Source organism: Amblyraja radiata, chromosome 10, assembly GCF_010909765.2.
Source record: "Amblyraja radiata isolate CabotCenter1 chromosome 10, sAmbRad1.1.pri, whole genome shotgun sequence".
Lineage (NCBI taxonomy): Eukaryota > Metazoa > Chordata > Chondrichthyes > Rajiformes > Rajidae > Amblyraja > Amblyraja radiata.
The window spans coordinates 15,370,639-15,393,595 of record NC_045965.1 but is presented as its reverse complement, the minus strand read 5'-3'; the positions used below and the strand labels follow the sequence as shown (position 1 = coordinate 15,393,595).

The following is a 22,957-nucleotide window of genomic DNA, read 5'->3' as shown; positions in this document are numbered from 1 at the left end:
CATTAAACATCCTCACACTCGGAGCTCCACTGCAGTCGTTATCTTACCGGAAAAAAATGGTCATCAGATTCCTTCAGACAATGTTGTTTTCTGAATGTGTTCAGTGTAAATATCACTAGTTGTAGATATTATACAGATTAGATTTGTGATAAGGAGAGGGTGCGAACATCATCTGTTTTTATTTTGCAGTAATGTAGCCAATTATAACTAAACATTCAGAACAATCCATTTTACAGTCTTGCCAGGGTTTCCTGGAATCAACCAAACTTCTTGAGTGTGGGTTGTAATGAGAAGTGAAATATAGATGTTTTTTTTCAAGTGTGCTCTTTAGGTCTTTCACAAAGACAGAGTTAAAATAGATATGTCGTGTTTGATTATGTACTTGTTTATTGACTTTTCAACATGTCACTCACACACTCCAGGCTCTAGTGTACGTGAGATGTAAATCATAGCACTTAACACTTGAATGAACATAATAATGTTCAGAGGCAGTTTGTTTCTCTGTTGTTCACTCTATTTATTGCTATGGATCTGTAGCGAGGGAATTTGCATAAATGATGGCTAACAAGGCATGTGTTTTGCAAAATAATGCCCAGGAAATGGATATGTTCACTCAAGTACAAAACTAGCAATTAGAGCTATTGTCAGCATGCAACAGTGAAATAGACAGAGGGGTGATTGATAAATGGGCCGGGCAAAAAATCCTGTGTGCCCTCCTGCCAAGGCTAGGAATCATGAGGTATTTACATTGGGAATAGCTCTAATTCCATCAGCTCCCTTCCATTACTGGTGGCACCAAGAAAACATATGGGGCACCAGGGGTGGGGGGGCCGCTGAGAACATAGGGGGACCCGACGTTGGGGGACCACAGATAGAACAAAGGGGGTCCATTGGGGACTAAATGGAATACTTTCTAACTTGGTCGGCGCCCTATACGTGACAAATCTTTGCATACTTGTGTATGCAAAACAAAGAATCTCACTGTGACATGTCACATTTGATAATAAAATATCATTCATTCAGTATCCCGTCCCTCAGTCAACGTCCCTGAGGCAAAGTCAAATATGAAATGCAAAGCCAGCAACATATTATCTAGGCTGATGCATCAATGTTACACAATGTTTTATACATGGTTAAAAACAGAAATAACTTGCAATTATGAAGTAAAAACAGAAAACAGATGAACAAAGTATCTTCAACCTGAAAGATTAACTCTGCTTCTCTTTACACGGATGCTGCCTGACCTGTTGCATGTTTTCAGTATTTTCTCTTCGTGTTTCAGATTCGCGGCATCTATAGTTCTTTTGATTTGTTGTTTATGTCTTCAGGCCAATGCCAAATATTTCACAGACTGACACATTCTATTAGTGAAGTGCTCTTTTGACTTTGAAAAGTGTGGGCCTACAAACAACAAGAGATCAATGACTAAGTTCTTTATGTTTTAGTCCAGGAAACAAGGAAGTATACTGCCACAGGATGATTTACATATACTGTGTCTGGGAGAGAACACGGTCGAACATCTGAACTGAGGACGGTACTTCTTACAGATCAGCTTTCCCTCATTGCTGAAATGTTTTACCAGATTATATACCCAAGAGAGGCGTGAACCTGCAATCTGTTGACATATAAACACATACAGCAATGCTGACAAAGCATGGGTGCTGACCTGTAGAGCTTGTTGTGCACGTAATGCATCTTGTCATGTAAAATGGACCATGCATGGAAGTATTTACCAACGGTCTGCTGTAGAACCATGCCGAGATGATTGATAAAACAGAAAGTAAAAGGATGTCTGAGTCAAGTGCAGAGGAGGGAGTTGAGGCAGGTATTAATAATATTAATACATTTTATTTTTGGGCGCCTTTCAAATCTCAAGGTCACCTTACAAAGATTAAACAGAAGAGAAAAAAAACATATAGTCGGAGAAAAATAAATAATAAGGACATCATCAATACACAAATTAAAGATAGAAATCGCTCCAAAGACACAAAATCAAACAATAAAAAAAAACACAATGTGAAGAGAGAGCAGCGGCAGCTAAAGCGCGCCAGCGTCCACTCTCTCTTCCGACAGCCATCTTGGACACAGACTAACAAAGTACCTTACACACAGAAAAATCATCCCCCCACAGTGGTTACCACTCTGGGGGAAGGCACAAAAGTCCAGTCCCCAACCCCAGTTCTCCCAAAAGTCAGGCCTATTAAGTCCACCCCTGTTGCCTCTACGGAGGCCCGATGTTCCTGGCCGTTCTAGCCGGGTGGTCTTGCCCCGGCGTCGGGAGAGTCCTCACAGCGGCTGGGCCACCTTGAACGGCCGCTTCCTAGCAGGGGATTGTCGGCTTCCGAAGCCGACAAGGACGCACCGAGTTTGAGCTCCCAGGCTCCCGATGTTAATGTCGGCGCCGCCCGCTCCGCTCCACAGACCCGCAGCCCGGAGGTGTTGCTCTCGGCGGTCCAGCTCACCGGAGCTCCAGCGCGTCGATCCAGCGCGGCGACCCAGGCAAGGCATCGCCCGCTCCGCTCCGCGATGGCGCTCCAGCGCTGTGCCGCCACCGAAGCCGAGGTGCTGGGCAGTCCCCACCAGGAAACGGCGCTCCACGCCCGCTGGTAGGCCACGAGGACGGGTCGAAGGGCAGCCCAGAGAAAAAGCCGCCTCACCGACCAGGTAGGGACCTAGAAGTAAGGTTACCTCCTTCCCCCCACAATAAGAAGTCAATTTCTCCGAAAAAACGACGAACAAAACTAACTAAATACTGAAAAAAAAATGAATTAAACGGACGGCTGCTGGTTAGCAGCCGTTCCCCAAGATGGCTCCTCCTCGAACTTTTTGGTACTGTCAGAGCATTTAAAAGATACTTGCACAGATACAGTACATGGATAGGAAAGGATTAGAGGGACATGTGGCAAATGCGCGCAAATGAGACCAGCTTAGATGGGGCATCTTGGTTGGCATGATCGAGTTGGGCCGAAGGGCCTGTTTCAATGCTATATGACTCCAAATATAAAGTTTGGATTGAATATTGTTTAAGATAACTTACACTCCAAATTTATCAGTTATCACAGTTAGCAACCACAGCCTGGGCAAGGGCTAGGGCTGCATTGACTGAAGATGCAAAGGTGAGTATAAGTGTGAACATCTACGCACATTGTTTGTTCTAGGTTGTAGCTAGAGATAAAAGCAACATCTTGTAGTTTGCAGGCCTTTGTTAATCTTGAACCAAAAAAAGAAAATACTTCATTTCACTCATTGCCACAGGGCAGTCACCATAAGCTCCAGGGTTTGCAAGGAAAAGGCATATAGTGCCTCTTTTTGACCATGTATTCTCACCAGCACCAGAAAAAAACCTTATCAGCAACTTACTATATAGCGACCACTATATTTCAACTGCAAAAATAGATAAATGCTGCTTAAGTGGAAAGCAAGGAAAGTACTGAGAACAAGACACCTGGCATCCAAAATGTCACAAACAATCAGCTTGGTAATGATGACAAATATCTCAAAACTATCTCAACCATATAAAACTGAGAATATTGTGAAATTGGAAAATTCAATGATCGTACCAATTGGCTGTAGGCTGCCTAAGCCAAATATGAGGTGTTGTTTATGTTGTTTGCATTTGGCCTCACTGTGGCACAAGAGAAGGTGTGGGAGGAGCTGAAAATGCATGCAACTGGAAGCTCAGAATGGTGTTGCAGACAGAGTGCAGATGCTCAGCAAAGCAGTTACCTAGTCTATGCTTGGTTTTGTCCATGTAAGGGAGACCATGTCATGAGCACTAAATGCAATAGACCAGGTTGGAGGAAACCAACGTGAATCTCCGCTACATCTAGAAGGGCTGTTTAGTCCTTAGATGGAGGTGAGGGATGAGGTGAAGGGACACGGATCCTTGCTCCAACAATTGCAGGGATCAGGGATCCAGGGATCCAGTGCCAGGGATCGGGTAAAGGTTGGGTAGGAAGGAATGAATGATCCATTAATTTGTGGAGAGAGTGGACCTTACAGAAAGCAGAAAGGTAGTGGGGGAGAGAAGAAGATGTAACTGATGGTAGGATCCCATTGATGCTAAATGATTAAAATGATATGTTTCCCTGGTCAATTTGTCCCTTCCCATCCGAACCACCCTCTCTCCGGGCACTTTCCCTTGCAACCGCAGGAAATGCTACATTTGTCGTTTTACCCCCCACCCCCCTTGACTCCATTCAAGGACCCAAGCAGCCTTTCCAGGTGCGGCAGAGGTTCACCTGCACCTCATCCAACCTCATCTATTGCATCCGCTGCTCTAGGTGTCAGCTGCTCTACATCTGACATGAGACCAGGCGTAGGCTTGGCGTACCCTTTCTGTGCTGGGCCTCCTCCATGGCCAGAGTGAGGACCACGGTAAATTGGAGGAGCAGCACCTCATATTTCGCTTGGGCAGTTTGCACCCCAGCGGTATGAACATTGACTTCTCTAATTTCAGGTAGTCTTACTTTCTCCTCCCCTTCTCAGCTCTCCCTCAGCCCACTGGCTCCACCTCTTCCTTTCATCTTCCCTCCCCCACCCTCACATCAGTCTGAAGAAGGGGAGGCCATAGATGCTGCCTCACCTGCTGAGTTTCTCCAGCATTTTTGTCTACCTTATGTTTTCATTGAGATTGTTTTATCTTTTACTGTAATCAAGACCTCAGGGAAAGTGATTAAGCTAATTGTCTTACAAGAAACAGAGTTTGTTCATGCACTGATATTTATTATTATGCTTTATTTTGCATTAGTTTAAACTTCATCAATTCTCGTGGACACTTGTGGTTCTCAGACTTGACGTTGTGAAGGAGGCGAAATCGCATTTCCATATTTTGTAAAGATACGCTGATCTTGATGGAAATTGCTTTATCGAGACCCTAAAATGCCTCTATGTCCAAGGATACATTCTGTGTTTGTCGCCCAGAACACAAATCACCCAGAGGGATAATCAATAGTAAATTAAACCGAAGATAGACACAAAATGCTGGAGTAACTCAGCGGGACAGGCAGCATCTATGGAGAGAAGGAATGGGTGACGTTTCGGGTCGAGACCCTTCTTCAGACTGATGTCCATAAACATAAACGTAAACAGTTTAGAAAATGTGAGTGCTTCCACCTCTCTCTACTCTCCTATTAAAAATTCACTGTGAAGTGCTCAAGAGAGAAGATCTAGTTGTGTAAGTGCACAAACGCTCCAGAATGTCACAAACAATCAGCTTGGTAATGATGAAAAAGATCTCAAAACTATCTCAACCATATAAAACTGAGAATATGTTCTTCACAACATGTGAATATTGACAACGAGTAGAAATAAGGAACTGCAGATGCTGGTTTACACATAAAGGCACAAAGTGCTGGAGTAACTCAGCAGATCAGGCAGCATCTCTGGCAAACACGGTTGGGTATAATTTTGGGTTGGGACCCTTCTTCAGATAGATGATGATTCTTGACCAAAATAGCAACATCCTCCACTTTTTTCCACTCCACCAAAGACAGACAAACCTTCTTCTGTCAAAGCCATCTGCTCTGGAATTGTCTGCATAAACTTATCTACACATAACATATTTCTATTTCCTCTTTCCAACTTGTTAATCAAACATTCCATTACCCCTTTTACAAATGTAGTTTTAGTTTTAATAGTGTATTATTGTCACGTGCACCAAGGTACAGTGAAAAGCTTTTTTTTTGCCTGCTATCCAGTCAAAGAAAACACTATACATGATTACAATCAAGCCGTCTATGGAGCACAGAGAAAGGATAAAGGGTACAACATTTAGTGCAAGAAACAGTCCGATAAAAGATAGTTAAAAGGAACTCAAAGCAGGTAGATAGGAAGTCAGGACTGCACGCGAGTCTAGCTGATGAGTGGACTGTTCAGCTGCCTGATATTAGCTGGGAAGAAACTCTCCCTGAATCTGGAGGGGTGCGTTTTCAAACTTCTGTACCTCTTGCCTGATGGGAGAGGAGGTGAAACTGGTCCTTGATTCTGCTGGAGGCCTTGCCAGTGCAGCGCAAAGTGTAGATGGAGTCAATGGAAGGAAGGTTGGTTTGCATGATAGTCTGGGCAACATCCACAATGCTGCAATTTTTGGTGGTCTTGAATGGAGCTGTTCCCAAATCAGGTTGTGATGCATCCCGATAAAATAGTTTCTACGGCGCATCTGTAGAAGATGGTGAGGGTTATTGGGGTCATGCCAAACCTGCTAAGCCTTCTAAGGAAGAGGTGTTGGTGTGCTTTCTAGGTCATACCTTTGATGTGGCTGGACCAGGACATGTTGTTGGAGATATTTACTCCTAGGAACCTGAAGCTTTCGACCATATCTCTACTTTGGTGCCATTTTATGAAGTCAATCACAATCTCCTTTGTCTTGCTGACATTGTGGATGAGGTTATTGCTTTGGCACCAGTTTACGAGCTTCTCAATCTCCTTTCTGCACTCTGTTTCATCATTATTTGATATCCAGCCCACTAGAGTGGTGTCGCCTGCAAGATGGCTCAGGAGCAAAAACATTTTTGAAAGATCAATCTTTGAAAGTGGTATTCCACACTAATTGTGCTATATAAATGCAAGCTTAGTGGTTGCCCTAGGACTTTCTTGTTCACATCTGCTCCCATTTGAAATCAGGAACAACGTCAGGCATAAATGTACAGAGGTCAATGCCCTCCTTTTGACCGCACATCTTCCCCAGCACCAAAAGAAACATCAGCAACTTGCCCTGGACTCAGCATTCACATCTGTGGCCACGAGCTTCATGGGAAGTGCTGTTTGCATCCTCCTGGTGTGATTTACACATCGGCTCCCTGCCCTGCAATCATTATCTTGTTCATCGCTAACTTTTTATGTAAGAAAAATGAATCCAAATATTTGTCTGTCGAGGTGCAGACATGGGATTGTTTGGGTGTATATGTGTAATTTTCATTCTTAGACATTTGAAAATAAATGATTGCAAGTTGTTGTGGAACAGTGAGTAAGAGGAACATATAACAGAGCGGATAAAAGGTTGAATTTCACACAGTGAGCACAGGAAAGGTATGAACAATGGAGAGTCAGATAGGCTATCAGTTTATGTTGAATGTAATTGAATTGAATCCTATATTGTCACATGTGACAAGTCACAGTGAAATTCTTTGCTTGCATTCCCAAGGTATGCAATTGTCACCACATAATGGGCACGGACAAAGTTACAAAGTATGCAGCGCCAGGTCCACCCTTGGCAAGCAATTGAATTGAAAATGGAGTCAATCACTAGTCCCTTCTCTAACACTACACCCCAAACACCTCCCTCACTTGAATTAATAGTAACATAGAAACATAGAAAATAGATGCAGGAGGAGGCCATATGGCCCTTCGAGCCAGCACCGCCATTCATTGTGATCATGGCTGATCGTCCCCTATCAATAACCCGTGCCTGCCTTCTCCCCATATCCCTTGACTCCAATAGAACGACTGAATGAACTCTGGAACTCAGGTTAGCGCGATGAAAGAGTGAAGGGAAGGCAGACAGACAAAGTTTCTCAGCAATGAGTTTAGCAGAAGCAGGGATTTCCTGGGCTTGTTGTGCATAGGCAGTATTAAGCGAAATGATCACAAAACCTCAGCTCACTGTACTGCTGTGTGTTTTATTTAGCATTACCTAAACCCCTTCGCATTGCCATAACATTTTTTTAAAAAAGCATTACACATGAGAATGGATGAAGAGTTGAAGTGATGTGTGATTGAAAATGGATTTGCCAGACTTATTTCTGCAGATGTACGGAGAATTCACAGCCCATACCATCTGCCTGCAGGGCTCCAAACACAAAACGCTGAACTAAGGAACGGTTAGTTGCTGTGGAGCCATGGTCTTTGGGGAACAACATGAAGACAGTCTAAATTAATCCTGCATCGCCAACACAAAGTAATTTTTTTTCCTAATATGGGCCCCAGTTACAAAACCATCTCTCTCGAGGCCTTGATTATTAATTTGCTTGAAAAGCAGACTTTGAGTTGGAAAAGCTAACAGCTTGAATAAAGTAACTCTTAAATTAAATTGCCTGGAAATGCCTTTGTACAGCTCCAAAGAAGCATTTGGAATGTGGCGGACTGTGGGCTTAAGGTAGTGTAATTCTATGCTTATTTCTGGACATCTCCTGACATTTTGGCATGATTTTTAATTGCCTCACCATCTTCACTCCAGACTAAAATTTATTCGAATGAGGTCAGTAACAACACTACACGCGCAAAGTTCACCTCCAGAGGAATTTTCCATCTCAATGGCCTGAAAAAAACGTTTTTTATTTACTTGCTGAGATTATCCATGCAGGTTAAAGGGCTCATAGCCAGTCTGCTTTCTTGGTCCATCAATGAAATCTACCCCCTTCAGCGACCCTTGGACATAACCTCATAGGAGCCTAACAAGTGCAGATGCTGGGAATCTGAAGTAAATGGAGAAAATCCTGGAATCGTTCAGGATCATTCCAGGCTGGTGCTGATCTCTGCCACGTCTCACCGCTTGCTGGATCAAGGAGATCACCCAACTCTTCACTCGAAGAGGGACGGTTTCAGCTGCAGGAGCAGACAAATGACCGTGCACTTCTGCCTGTGTTTCAGACTTGCGCAAAGTGCAGGCATTCGGAGACTGCTCTCGCGTCCATGCAGAGACCTCCCTGGCTGTAGCTCTGGTGGGACTCTGTGGGGCCATGCACAAAGAACGTGCCTCTTACAGCCTCTTCAACATCTACGTCCCAGACCTGCCGGGAGTTTTCTTCCTCATTCTTCCCATCATTGCAGCAACACTTTCCTGCTGCTGGGGGAACCGGATGCAGGGATCCCATCTTCAAAGCAAATACAAGCAAACGCAGGGAATTGCAACAGAATGTACCGTACTGAAAGTGAATGAGTATTGCAGGAGGCAGGGAACCCAACAATGCTGAAGACAGACACAAAATGCTGGAGTAACTCAGCGAGACAGGCAGCATCTCTGGATAGAAGGAATGGGTGATGTTTTGGGTCGAGACCCTTCTTCAGACGTATGAAGCTCAAAATTGAAGATCTTGAATTTAGTTACTTTAATAAATCTTAATATTATTACTACTACTAGTAATACATCATTATTATTCTTAGACCATCCTTTGGGGTTGAGGATGACTTGCTTGCACTAGTTCTAAGGAGTGCCTTCATTTAATGTGGGTTGACTAAATAGCATTAGGATGATCCACAAATATTGTATTAACATCATAAAAAGATGGTAAACAATATCAGTTTGAATGAGGGATCCCAACCTAAAAGATTGCCTATCCAAGTTCATCCATGAGATGCTGCCTGACCCATTGAGGTACTTCAGCACTTTATATTTTCTGCATCATAAAAAAATGTTAGGATTGATGCATCATACTTAGAGGAACTGATGGGCTTTGGGAAAGAAGCAAAGATTAGACACTGGTAATGGCCAAATTATTGGAACAATTCTGAGTGAATATTTAGAGAGCTGCATATTAATTATAGACACTGTCAATTTGTCATGTCTGGCTAATGAGAGATTTTTTTGAAGAGGTAACAATGAGCACAGTGAAGGAACAGGTAGTTCTGCTATAAAGTGTGTTCATTACCACTTACTTTACAAGGACCAAATTGGTTATAACATGAATTCAGTTGCACTGAAAAGCTATTTCGTAAATTGACAATCAAAGAAAAAAGCTGTCTTGGATTTAAACTGTATAAAGGGAAAAAACCCATTGTAATTTCCCCACGAGATAGAGAGAAGAAATATGTTTCCAGGTAACAACGCTTAAGAATGCAGCTGCTACTTTAACTACAGATGACCATTGAAGTTGAGAAGCAATCACTTCAATTGAAACTTGTGTCGTGTTACCCTATTAAACAGTACAATAATTAAAATAAACTGATAGCTCTTGAAAAGATATTTACTTTGGAAAATCTTGTGGGAAAAATAACTTTGTTATTGTGAGTCTGAAATTCTACCCCTAATACTCTTTTCCCCAATTCATTATTGTCTTTATAATGCAATTTTCTATAATATGAGTTTTCATGGGAATGCAAGTATTAAGTTATAGCAGAAATACATGTATTTTGTATATTGCCTCGCTGTAAGTGCACTGCTTCCTATTCTTACTCATGGTGTACAATCTTAAGGGTGGTGATTCTGACTAAGGTAGTCTGTTTTATTGTCAGTATTGAATACCAATCACACTCCGTCTGTATGTGGCTTTTTTCAGCATTGCGTGAGGCTTGTGGGATCCAAAATAGCTTTGGGGTTTTCTTCTGCAGATTAATGAGTAAGAATTTAAAAGTTTTTGTTTTACCTACCATGCTGTAATCAGTGATTCATGCATGACTCTGGCTTTACATCCACGCTGCACCTTGCTATGATTTTCCTGTTCTATTTTCAGGCAAGGCTGAAGCAGAGCTTAAAAATTTCAGCCCTCATTATCGGCGGCAATATCCTGTGACCTTCTTCAATCACATTCGACGTGAGATAGAACAAGACAGGGAGACTCAGCCCCAACTGCTAAACCGTAAGGTACTGTATCTGATTTGTCTTTTGGCTTTGGTAGAGTTAGCCCACCATCCCAACTGGCTGCTGTAATTCTGAGCTGTATTATCTGTGTTACATCTTCCCACTTCAGGCAATCCTACCACAACCAGAGAGCAGTGCTGAACTACCACCTCTTTAGTGACCCTCGGACTATTCGTGATCGGACTTTGCTGGCTTTACCTTGCACTAAGCATTATTCCCTTATCATGTATCTATGCACTGTAAATGGCTTGTGTTGTCTTTCTGCTGACTGGATAGCACGCAACAACAGCTTTTCACTGTACCTCGGTACACATGATGATAAACTAAACTGAACTTGTGGGCACAGTCCATCCTGGCAGCAGCAGAACCCGCCATAAACATCCTACAGTCTGTGCTGAAGGTTAGAAATCAAAAGAGAAAATGCTGCAGAGAGACACAAAAAGCTGGAGTAACTCAGCGGGACAGCCAGGGAAGGAATGGGTGACGTTTTGGGTCGAGACCTTTCTTCTAAAGAACGTACAGCCATTCAAATAGGAGGCAACCTAGTTCTGAATGACCCCCTTCCCCACAACTGTGACACCAAAGCCAGTAATTATCCTAGCAATTCTTCCATTTCCACGAGGATGCAACTTGATTACTGCTGCAACCTGGGCAGTGGCAATTTATTTTAATGACTTGTCACGTCAGGAAGTGGTTGAGTTCAAATTCTTTGTAAATCCCCACAATTTATCACGCATCAGCTCAGGCAAGTGATCAACAGAGTCAAGAATAGAGGCTGATTCTCTGCAGTCTTTGGCAAGAATATCAGATTTAATCACCATTCCATCAAGGAGGGCTTACATTCCTGCCTTGTGGTCCTGTTTTTAATTTTTTCCTAATGCTAATCCAATGATAGATACACGAGGATAGGCACAAAAAGCTGAAGTAACTCAGCGGGACAGGTAGCTTCTCTGGAGAGATGGAATGGGTGACGTTTCGGGTCGAGACCCTTCTTCAGACTGAAGATACATGAGGGCCAGGAAGGTCAGCAGTGACTGATGGTGCTGTGCCGTTATAGAGTCATAGAGTTGTACAGCAGAGAAACAGGCCAGAACGTCAATGCCTATCCACACTAACCCTACTTGTCTGCATTAATTCCATATCCCTCTATGCCCTGCTCATTGAAGTGCCTGTCCAGATGCCTCTTATACATTGTTACTGTTCCTCCCTCCACCATCTCCTCTGGCAGCTCATTCCAGTAAATCGACTGCTATGTGTCACAGATTTACTCCTCAGATTCCCCTTTAAATTCCTCTCTCTCACCTCAATGATGGCAGCGAGCGAAGGTAGTCCGATGAACATCTGGATCCCAAAACGTCTCTGTCCATTTTTCTCGGCAGGTGTTTCCTGACCCATTGTTCCTCCATCACTGATTTTACTCAATGTTCCATGATCTGCTGCCTCGTACATCTCCACCTCGCTGACAGTGTTTTCAATTGCCTTCCAAGTGGCTCATTTTAATAACATCAGCTGTTCCTGCTCTCCTGGCTTTGATCTGAGCTCTGATTCTACTTCCAGTTACCCCATTACCACCTTGTCCAAACACTACCTAACACTCCTCTTGCTGAAGTTTTTTTTTTATGGGTGAGTTCCGCACCTTCCAAATAGTTTTACCTTATGCTTTCCTCATTGCCCAGTAGTCTATAAAGACCAGCCAACCCAAAACCTCTGCACAAACCTCCACACACCCATTGTGACCACAACCATCATCAGATGGTACTGGCAACTAATCAACATCAGGCTCCTGGTCTGCATTATTAAATCCTTTTGCAAACCCTCTGTGGGATGGCTTATTTTCTCATCTGAACATTCCTGTTTCTCAAATTTGCAATTTTACCCGTCTGTCGCATTCTGTCTCACAGCTGAAGGTTGTTCCAGTAGTTAATGTGCTGTGGCTGGCTGCATGATATTCTTAAATCACTTACTCCTTTTGTGAAGATTGTTCTTGTTTTGCACCAAGCCTGGCTTGGCTACGTTTACTATCCATACCCCCCCCCCCCTTGCATTGAGATGATGGCAATGGATGGTGTTCCTGGTTGTGTTGGATTACCTTATTCCACACATGATCAGGGAGGGGGGGTGGAGGGGAATTCTACTGTTACTATTGCCATGAAAAGGATAAAAGGATGAAGCACATTTTCAACAAGTTCCACAACTTCAGACCATCGCAAAGCACAAAGTAATTCTGAAGTGGGCCCGCTGCTGTGTTGCAGTAAATGTTGCAACCAGTTTATGTGCAGCAACACCTACAAACTGTAATGTGATAATGGCAGAAAACCAGTTTTAATTATGCAGATTGAAGAGACAGAATAATTGCTACCCTTAATTGCCAGAAAATTTGGTGTCCACCCAAGGGTAAAAATGGGGCTGCTGATCCATACAAACCGACCTCTGACACCGTAATACTCCTTCAATTGTGCTCTGGAGTTTTTTTTTGTGTTTGTGATCTGACGTTGACAGTTTTCTGGTTGTGGACTCTGTGAACAATATCAGCAACAATTTGTCCTGGACCAATCACGTTATGATCAAGACAGCTCACCGAAGCCTCTGCTTCCTCTGAAGTGTACGGATGTTTGCAATGTCTCCACGACTCCTAACAAATTTTAAAGATACACCATAGAAAGCATCCTCTCAGAATGTGTCACAGTTAGGTTTGGCAACAGCTCTGCCCAAGACTGCAAGAAATTGCAGAGTGTTGTAAATGTGGCCCAGTCCATCACACGCACCAGCCTCCCCACCATCGACTCCATCTACACTTCATGCTGCCTCAGGAAAGCAGCCAACATAGTCAAGGATATTTTTTATTCAGGTCATTTTCTCTTTTCCCCTCTCCTGTCGGGCAGAAAGCACGCACCTGCAGTTTCAGGAACAGCTCCTTACCTGTTGGTATCAGACGACTGAATAGTCCTCCCATATCTAGGGTGTAGTTCCAATTTTTCCAAACTACCTCAATGTGGACCTTGGACTTTAACTCTGTAAATATAATGCCATTATGCCGTAAAGAGCCTGTCCCACGGGCGACCTAATCCGCGAATTCTGGCGAGTTTGCCCTCGGCTCATATTCGCAGCTTGGTCGACACAAGGTTGTAGGAGGTCTTCGTAACTCTCCTTCATGCTCGAGAGTGGTCTCCGCGTACTCGAGGTCTCAGCTAGGTCGCGGCGTTTTTGTCAATATGTTAAAAAATGCCCGCGAGTAAAAAAAGGTCGCCATGGAAAAAATCAATACTTTTTTTACTCGTAGGCTTAGTCATAGTAGGTCGTAGTAGGTCGGCATGTTAGTCGTAGGTAATCGAGGGTAGCCGAAGGTAGTCGAAGGTAGTCGTAGATAGTTTTCATCATAGTCGAAGGGAGGTCGAAGAAGATCGAAGGAGGTCGTCTTCACTCTCCCCTAATCGGTGTCCAATTTTCCCGAAGTTAGTCGTAGCTAGTCGACGCTGGTCTTCAACATAGTCGAAGGAGGTCTTCAACATGCAATTTTTTCAAACTCTTCTAAACTCGCCAATTACGTCGCCCAAGTGGGAGAGCCCCTTAACACTATATTCTGCACACTAGTATATTTATTTTTGTGCTGCCTGTTGCACTTGTTTATGACATGATTGCACTCGTGTGTAGTATAATTTGACTGGATATCTTGGAAACAAAGCTTTTCAATGTATATTGGTGCACATGACAACAACAAAACAATACCAATAACAAACCCCAATACCTGGTTTATTCAAAATTCCTTTTATGACTGAGTCTAAAAGGCAACATGCAGGATGTTGAAATAGGAAGCTGAGAACTGGGAACGTCAGCCTCCCCAACCCCCCATTTATATCTCAGTAATGGCCCTTGCCATATGCGAGAGAGAAGCCCAGCTCCTTTGCTTGGGATGCCCTGAAGAATCTCGAAAGGTATGCATCCACTCAGTGATGCAATCTCCAACTCAGTAGCATAGAAAAGATTAGATCTATAATGTAACTTATATAAAATGTAACTGGCCATTATTTTCCAGGAAGAGAAATTTGAAGACATATAATTGTTGCATTTTTGCACAAAGCATTCCTGTTCATGATGTGATGGAGTGCCGAGAAGTAGCATTGTAACTTCTAATTTTTGCTGTAATGTTCATTTGGGCACTTTAAATTTGTACAATAGATAATATTTGGATACTTTTATTTCCTTTCCTCCTCAGCATATCCGTCCAAAGGTAACAAGAGAGAAAACATTGAAGTCATTTTTATTACAATGTACACATTTCCACCCGTGTCATTTCCAGTAAGCACTATTCTGGAGGTGTGAGGACATCATTCCTGTTCAGGCTGACACTTCAGTGTGGTCACTGCCAGAACTGTGTCACATTGATGGTGTTATCCTTGAGGCCCATCTTTACCCATCCAATTCAATGCAAAATCAATATTCACACATCACCACTGGAAGAATAGCTGGGAGGTTTGTCCAACGTCCTGCTAACAATTTTGCCCCTTGACCAGAACACTCACAGAGCAGTTGGTCTAAATTTTTTGTGCCTAAAATGGGACTGATATATGATGAAAGAATGAGTTGTGACCGGCATATGATGAAAGAATGGGTCAACTGGGCTTAGTAGGATGAGAGGGGATTTTTTAGAATTTAGTAGGATGAGAGGGAATCCTTTAGAAGCATACAACATTCTTAAAGGATTGGAAAGGCTAGATGCAGGAAAAATGTTCCCGATGTTGGGGAAGTCCAGAACCAGGGGTCACAGTGTAAGAATAAGAGGTAGGCCATTTAGGGCTGAGATGAGGAAAAACTTTTTCACCCAGAGAGTTGTGAATCTGTGGAATTCTCTGCCACAGAAGGCGGTGGTGGCCAATAAGCGAGTTTGGTATCCCGCACGCCCAATGAATCATGGGATTTGTCAAAGGTCATTCGGGGTAAACAAAGAATCTGTTTGAGATTTTATCCCATCTTCAAACTATTGAAACATTTTCCTTGACATCAATACAAGGTGAAGAACAAGAATGTATTTCACAAATTTCAGAGGGGTCGGATACTTTCTCATGCACATGTTATATTTTAATACCCACAATGCATGTCTGTCCTCTTCCGATTCTGCGGTTTACTAAATAATGGATATTTATTGACAACACTGTTACCCAATGAGTTGGAGATATTGCAAGGCATAGTACTCTCGATCAATGGGAGGAAATAAGGTTAATTTACACTAAAGTTATTTTGAAGGTGAAGGGAATCAGATTGAGTCCAGCGCCACCTGCCAAATCACTGCAGGTCATCACTGAGTATCCATCTGGCTGCCTGGCTCCAGCAGCAACTATCCCCATAGCGGCCAAAGTCGGGCAACAACTATCCCCGCAGGAGAGGCTGCGAACACCACCCCCTGCAAGCATGTGTAAACGTCAACAGCTCTATGTGGGGCGAGAGAGGGATGCAGACCCTCCCTATCTCCGCATGCAGGCCACTAGGTCCAAAGTCAACGAGGCAAAGCGGGGAGACCCGTGACTTGGACATTTTGATGCGCCTACTGAGGTGGGTTCCCCACAACGCGAATCTTGCCTGTGCCAACATGCCGATGCTGAAAAATACTCTTTATGTTGGGATAACTATTACGTTTAGTTTGTGGCTCCCATGAGAGTGGAAAAGGGGAAGAAAATAGTAAGTTTATGTAGCAGTTCAGTCTCTGGGAGCTGAGCTCATTCTCCACCTCTGAGCTCCTACTGATTGCTTGCCTTCATGGTTAAATATTTACTCTGCTGCAGCAACCACCAGCCAGTAGCTATTAATCAGAAGTCCTGTGTGATTAGACCAACTAATATTCTTCCACAACTTGACTATCCCTAAGCTAATTGTAGCAAATAACTGATTAGTCAGGAGACTCGTGACTACGTTGTGTACTACACAATTTTACTTACACATGGACATGCAGAACTCATTCAGAAGTCAACAAACGTGCATACAGCCCTTGGCCATGGACTAGTATAGTAAGAGTTGAAAACCCCTAAAATAATTTTCAATAATTGTTCAAATGAACCATAAATACATCTAGTTAATAGTTTTTCTTTCCTCGAAGAAGCAAAACTGGAAAATACGTATGAAACACATTTCAAAACAATTATCGATCGTAATGTATACACACAGTAGCTCAGCTGGTGAGAATGTTTATCCCGAATGACCCATGACCTGGACAAACTCACACATGCGCAGTTGTAATACCGAACTCACTTATTCATTGGATATGGGGAAAAAGCAGGAAAGGGGTACTAATTTTAGATGTTCAAGAAGGAACTGCAGATGCTGGAAAATCGAAGGTACACAAAAAAGCTGGAGAAACTCAGTGGGTGCAGCAGCATCTATGGAGCGAAGGAAATAGGCAACGTTTAGGGCCGAAACCCTTCTTCAACGAAGAAGGGTTTCGGCCCGAAACGTTGCCTATTTCCTTCGCTCCATAGATGCTGCTGCACCCACTGAGTTTCTCCAGCTTTTTTGTGTACCTACTGATTTTAGATGATCAGCCATGATCATATTGAATGGCGGTATTGGCTCGAAGGGCCGAATGGCCTACTGCTGCACCTATTTTTTTTTCTATGTTTTTATTACGTGTTTTCTTGCTAAAGACATCTTAGCTGTTGAGTTTAAGATCATAAGTAATAGGAGCAGAATTAGGCCATTCGGCCCATCAAGTCTACTCCGCCATTCAATGATGGCCGAGTTATCTCTTCCTCCTAACCCCATTCTCCTGCCTTTTCCCCATAATCCCTGACGCCCACACCTTTGCCTAAATTTGCCTAAATTACAAAAAATGTACTTGAAACAGATTATGAATATTGCTATTAAAATCAGTCATTTATTATTCTTAAAGATAGACACAAAATGTTGGTTAGACAAAAATGCTGGAGGAACTCAGCTTGTGAGGCAGCATCTTTGGGGAGAAGGAATAGGCGACATTACAAGTCGAGACCCTTCTTTAGTCTGAAGAAGGGTCTCGACCCAAAACGTCACCCATTTCTTCTCTCCTGAGATGCTGCCTGTCCCGCTGCGTGTGCGGACGTGGCGTAGAAGGTCGTGAAATCGAAGCGCGGAAGTGAAAGCCAAATAACCGAACGGAAACCAAGCTGAAAAGCCAAATAACCGAAAGGGCGGGACGCCCTTCACCAGCACTCCCAAGTCCCTTAACTCCTCCAATTTTTGGATTCTCACCCCTCGGTTTAAACTAGCATCTGCAGTTTCTTCGTACACATTTATTATTGTTACCGTCTGATAGATCTAAAGGCAGATTAGTCATCAGCTTAATTTTTTTAGTAAAGTTGCTTATCTGAGAAAAGACAAATTTTGCTTTTGTCCTAATAAATGTAGACTGATCAATGTAGATGAGTGGAAATTCATCCAATTTCATATTTTGTGCTTGACAGATAATTCATTAGCTGTTGAAGGAATGCTTCTGCTTGCGTGCTATACCAGCAGCATTGTGAGTGTTTTGCTGAAAGCTTCCTCTATCAGCTACTTCTAATGAAATAGTTGGGATGTATTTGTGGTTTCACTGAACTACCAAACTGAAAATCTTCAAGACCACACCATTAATTGAACATGCAATAGTGATAAATAATTGTTGCTGTCCCTTGATGCACTAATTTGCAGATTTTGGCTTTCATTGAAGTAGATGGATGTATGATTAACTTGGAGTTATTCCTACAGGGTAGTGAGCTTGCCTTCAGAATGGAACAATAACTGATACTAAAATAATATAATAACAAGGAACTGCAGATGCTGGTTTAAACCAAAGTTAGACACAAAAAGCTGGAGTAAATTAGCTGTTCAGGCAGCAACACTGGAGAACGTGGATAGGTGATGTTTTGGGATGAGACCATTCTTCAGACTAATTGCAGGGGGGAGGAGAGGCAGGAAAGAAAGCTGGAAAAGAGGGGCAGGACAGAGCCCGTCATAGCTGAACACGGGCAAGGGTTTTTTTTTGATTGGAAGATTATTGGACAAAGGCCAGAGATGAAAAGCCAACTTATATTAGAATAAAAGTTTTGTGTCATGGATTTGTTCATTTTGTTTTGACTTTATTTTTGTTTTTGCAACTTTTTTCTTAAGGATATTTTCTTTCAGCTCTCTTTTTTTGACAAACAATACTTACAAGATTTGAAATTGCTCTGAATGAAGGCTGCTTCCTTCCCCCCCCCCCCACCCCCCCCCTCCATTGAACTCCATTGAAGTATTCCAGGGTATCTCCCTCTTGGCCTGTCTCGTTCTGGGGAAGCACAAACTGACATTTGAGCAAGCCCACATCCCAAATCCTTGGTACAAACATTTGTGAACTAACCGGTGTTTAACACTGTTGTGTTGCCAAACTTCTCTCATTACAGTTTATGGTAAGATACCAAACCATTTACTCAAATAAGTTGAATTGAGGTGATTTGTTTTTAGTGATCCATACTGTACTTTAGAATTGACATTCTCTCTTGCAGGAGCCAGCAGAAACTGGGAAAGTGGTTTATGAACAAGAAGTGATTCAATACGTGGAAGAGTTCAAGAAATGGAAAGACCGATACATTGTCATAAGAAATGACAACAGCATTGAATGCTATGAAAACAAGGACGTAAGTGTTTTTTATGTAATGCAGTTGAACAGCATAAAATGGGTATTAATGCTGACATGTTAACCATGATACGATACTATACGACAGGGGGGTGGGGGGGGGGGGGGGGGTGGAGTGAGTCTCAGTCTCAGTCTACCCCATGACAGAAGGGGAAGGAGTTGTACAGTTTGACAGCCACACGGAAGAAGGATCTCCTGTGGCGTTCTGTCCTGCATCTTCATGGAAGCAGTCTGCTGTTGAAGGTACTCCTCAGGTTGACCAGTGTGTCATGGAGGGGTGAGCTGTATTGTCCAGGATGCTCCGCAGTTTGAGGAGCATCCTCCCATCCAAGACCACCTTCCATGAATCCAACTCTGTCACCTAACTTTGGTTTAAACCAGCATCTGCAGTTCCTTGTTATTATATTATTTTAGTATCAGTTATTGTTCCATTCTGAAGGCAAGCTCACTACGGAGCCAGCCTTCCTGATGAGTTTGTTAATTCTACCGGCGTCCATGGCCTTCGCCCTGCTGCCCCAGCACACGGCAGTGAAGAAGATGGACGGACCTAACACGGACCAAACATGATACATATTAGCTCTGCATCCTTCTATACTTTGCCTGTTCAAGTTCCTGTCTAAATATGTCTTGAGCATAGTGACTGCAACAACTCCACCAAATCCTCTGACCGCTTTTTGTGTCTGAAAAAAACTCCCCTCAACTTCCCTTTAAAGCTCTATCCTCTCACTTTAATGGTCCTCTGTTTTTGATACCCTTATCATGGGCATAAAAACATCACTCTAACCTTATTAATGCGTTATATTATGCTATATACATCTATCAGATCACCCCTTAAGGGCCTGTCCGACTGAGGCGATTTTTTTCGGCGACTGCCGGTGACAGTCACAGTCGTAGCAGGTCGCCCAAACTGGACGCCCCCCACGAAAATGGCTACGGCAACCTACCACCTTGTCGACATCAACCTACGGCAAGCTACCGACAACCGGTGACCCATTAGGACATTCACCTACGACCACACCTACGACAACCTACGACTACACAGGCGACAACCGGTCAACCTACGTCCACCCATGACAAGCTACGATAAGCTGCCACCCTGTCAGCGACAACTGAAGACAGCTGAAGTCAATTTAGTCGCCGGTACCTGTCGCCGGTTGACTTAGGTAGTCGCCAATGGAATTCACCAAAGTCATCACCTGGTGACAACCTACGTCACCTGGCAACAACCTACTTCATCCTGGTGACAACCTATGACAGCACCTACGACAGGAGAAGACAAGCTATGTCAAGCCACAGTCGCCGAAATGTTTTGAACAATCCAAAATCATCACCCTGGACCATGTGGCGACAGCCTAGTCGCCTATAGTCGCCGAAAATATTGCCTAAGTGGGACAGGCCCTTTAGCCTCCTTCACTCTAGGGAAAAACAATCTCTTAAATCTCGCCTCACAACTTAAGTTCCTCCAGTCCAGGCAATATCGTGATGAAGATAGACACAGAATGCTGGAGTAACTCAGTGTGACAGGCAGCATCTCTGGAGAGAAGCAATGGGTGACGATTTGGGTCGAGACCCTTCTTCAGACCAAATCAGACTGGATCAGTCTGAAGAAGGGTCTCGACCTGAAACGTCACCCATTCCTTCTCTCCAGAGTCCCGCTGAGTTGCAGCATTTTGTGTCTATCTTTGGTTTAAACCAGCATCTGCAGTTCCTTCCTACACACAATATCCTGATGAAGCTCCATAGAGATCTACTCATCAGAGATCTACTCTGTCAAGTGCAACCACATTTTTCCCATAATCCCGTGACTGGAACATCACACAATGCTCCACATATGATCTAACATTACAATATAACGTCACAACTTTTATATTCTTTGCCCTGATTTACAAAAGCAAGTTGCCACATGCTACCTTCACTATCTATATGAGTTGCCACTTTCAGGGGACCATGGACTTTGAACCCCCAGCTCCCTCTGTTCACCAATATTCCTTGATGCCGTACTGCTTACAGCATATATCCCATCTCTATTTAATTTCACAGAATCCATCACTCACATGTTGGGATTAAACGCTACACATTAACGTTCCACCCAACTTTCCATCCAGTCTATAGAAACTTGGATAAATAGGTGCAAGAGTAGGCCATTCGGCCCTTCGAGCCAGCACTGCCATTCAATATGATCATGGCTGATCATCTAAAATCAGTATCCCGTTCCTGCTTTTCTCCCCATATCCCTTGATTCCTTTAGCCCCAAGAGCAAAATCGAACTATTTCTGTTCTTTGCCCTGATTTATGAAAGCAAGTTGGGTGAACCATTAATGTGTAGCATTTAATTCCAACAAGTGTGTGATGCATTCTCCGAAATTAACTATATATTGCTGTAGCCTTTGACAACCTTCCTCACCATTCAACATCTTTCATATCATCTGTAAATTTACTAATCATAATCCCTACATTGATATCCAAGACATTATTGTTGATCACTAACAACAAGGATAGGAATGGCTGACTGGATAGGAATGGCTGATGTTTTGGGTCGAGACCCTTCTTCAGACTGAAGTCTGAAGTCCGAAGTAGGGTCTCGACCCGAAATGTCACCCATTCCTTCTACCCAGAAATGCTGCCTGTCCTCCAGAGTTACTCCAGCATTTTGTGTCTATCTTCAGTGTAATCCAGCATCTGCAATTCCTTCCTACACATACTATTCAAGGGTCCTTTTTTCTACATTTATATAAATGTATATTACAGATATGGTGGTAGAAGGATGGTGATCAAATTAAGCACTACACCTTTAACATGTGATGAATTTCATTTCAGCTGATTGATAGTTTTTTAATACACCCATGCCATTTTGTTTTTAAAATAATGTTGACAATCGTTTTATAATTTCATATCAGCCCATTTAAATGATGTAAAACCTGACCAGAAATTCAAGGCAAGTCTTAAGGAAATGCAGCCATGGTATTGATTAATACATACTGTATTATACCTACTTTCTCTGGGAATTAACAGGCTGAGTTAATATCTCATAAGGGACCATCAGAATCTATGTGAACTGTCCTTTAGAAAAGCTAGAAGATAGACACAAAAAGCTGGAGTAACTGTGGGTCAGGCAGCATCTGTGGAGAAAAGGAATAGGTGGCATTTCGGGTCGAGACCTTGCTTCAGACTGAAAAGCGAAATATTTTTTGGAAGATTATATAGAACCCGAGGATCAGGAATGAGGTGAGCAGGAGAATGCATTGGTTAGTTGCTGAACACAAAAATATTACAGCCCACTGCCAGGCCATTCGCAGCTTCCCATGATGTCCACCCGACCACCCTCAAGAACAGTCACTCCAGAAGGGCAGAAAGTTCCAGCAGAATGCTCATTCAACACAAGCAGCTCACTGCAAGCTCAACAATAGCCTGAGTTCAACAACCCTTTGCAAGGTGGCTCACTGTTAGGCCACTGCCTGGTTGGTATTCAATTGGGACTACTCTGTAACGGGGAATATAATTCAAAGATCCAGTCGCAAAAGTAATAATGTTGGATTTGTAGTAAGTTTGCTGTGGTCACTGATTGTCCCTCGCTTGTTGCTTGTCTATGTCAGGTCCATCAGAAAGGAGGCGGCCCAAAATGTAAAGTGTTTCCGACTGGCTGCAGGGTGTTGACATCTATGACTGACTACACGCTGCTGGTGGATAAATATTTCCCTGACCTCAGTGGTGAGTTGTTGACATTTTGATGACATTTTAATTTCCAAGGCTCCCGTAGCACATGTGTATTCTTCCTTCATGTCATTCCAGAAATATGATCTCTCCTGTCACAGTCCGCTCAGTGC

General features: G+C 43.1%; 1 protein-coding gene across 1 annotated transcript in view; it reads left to right on the top strand.

The window, feature by feature from the left end:
- Nucleotides 1-22,957, top strand: part of niban1 (niban apoptosis regulator 1) — a 90,043-nt gene that overhangs the window by 20,403 nt on the left and 46,683 nt on the right. Inside the window, exons 2-4 of the mRNA XM_033028158.1 lie at nt 10,389-10,519; nt 19,003-19,134; nt 22,727-22,841. Coding sequence (XP_032884049.1) covers nt 10,389-10,519; nt 19,003-19,134; nt 22,727-22,841 — 378 coding nt within the window. The remainder of the gene's footprint in view (nt 1-10,388; nt 10,520-19,002; nt 19,135-22,726; nt 22,842-22,957) is intronic.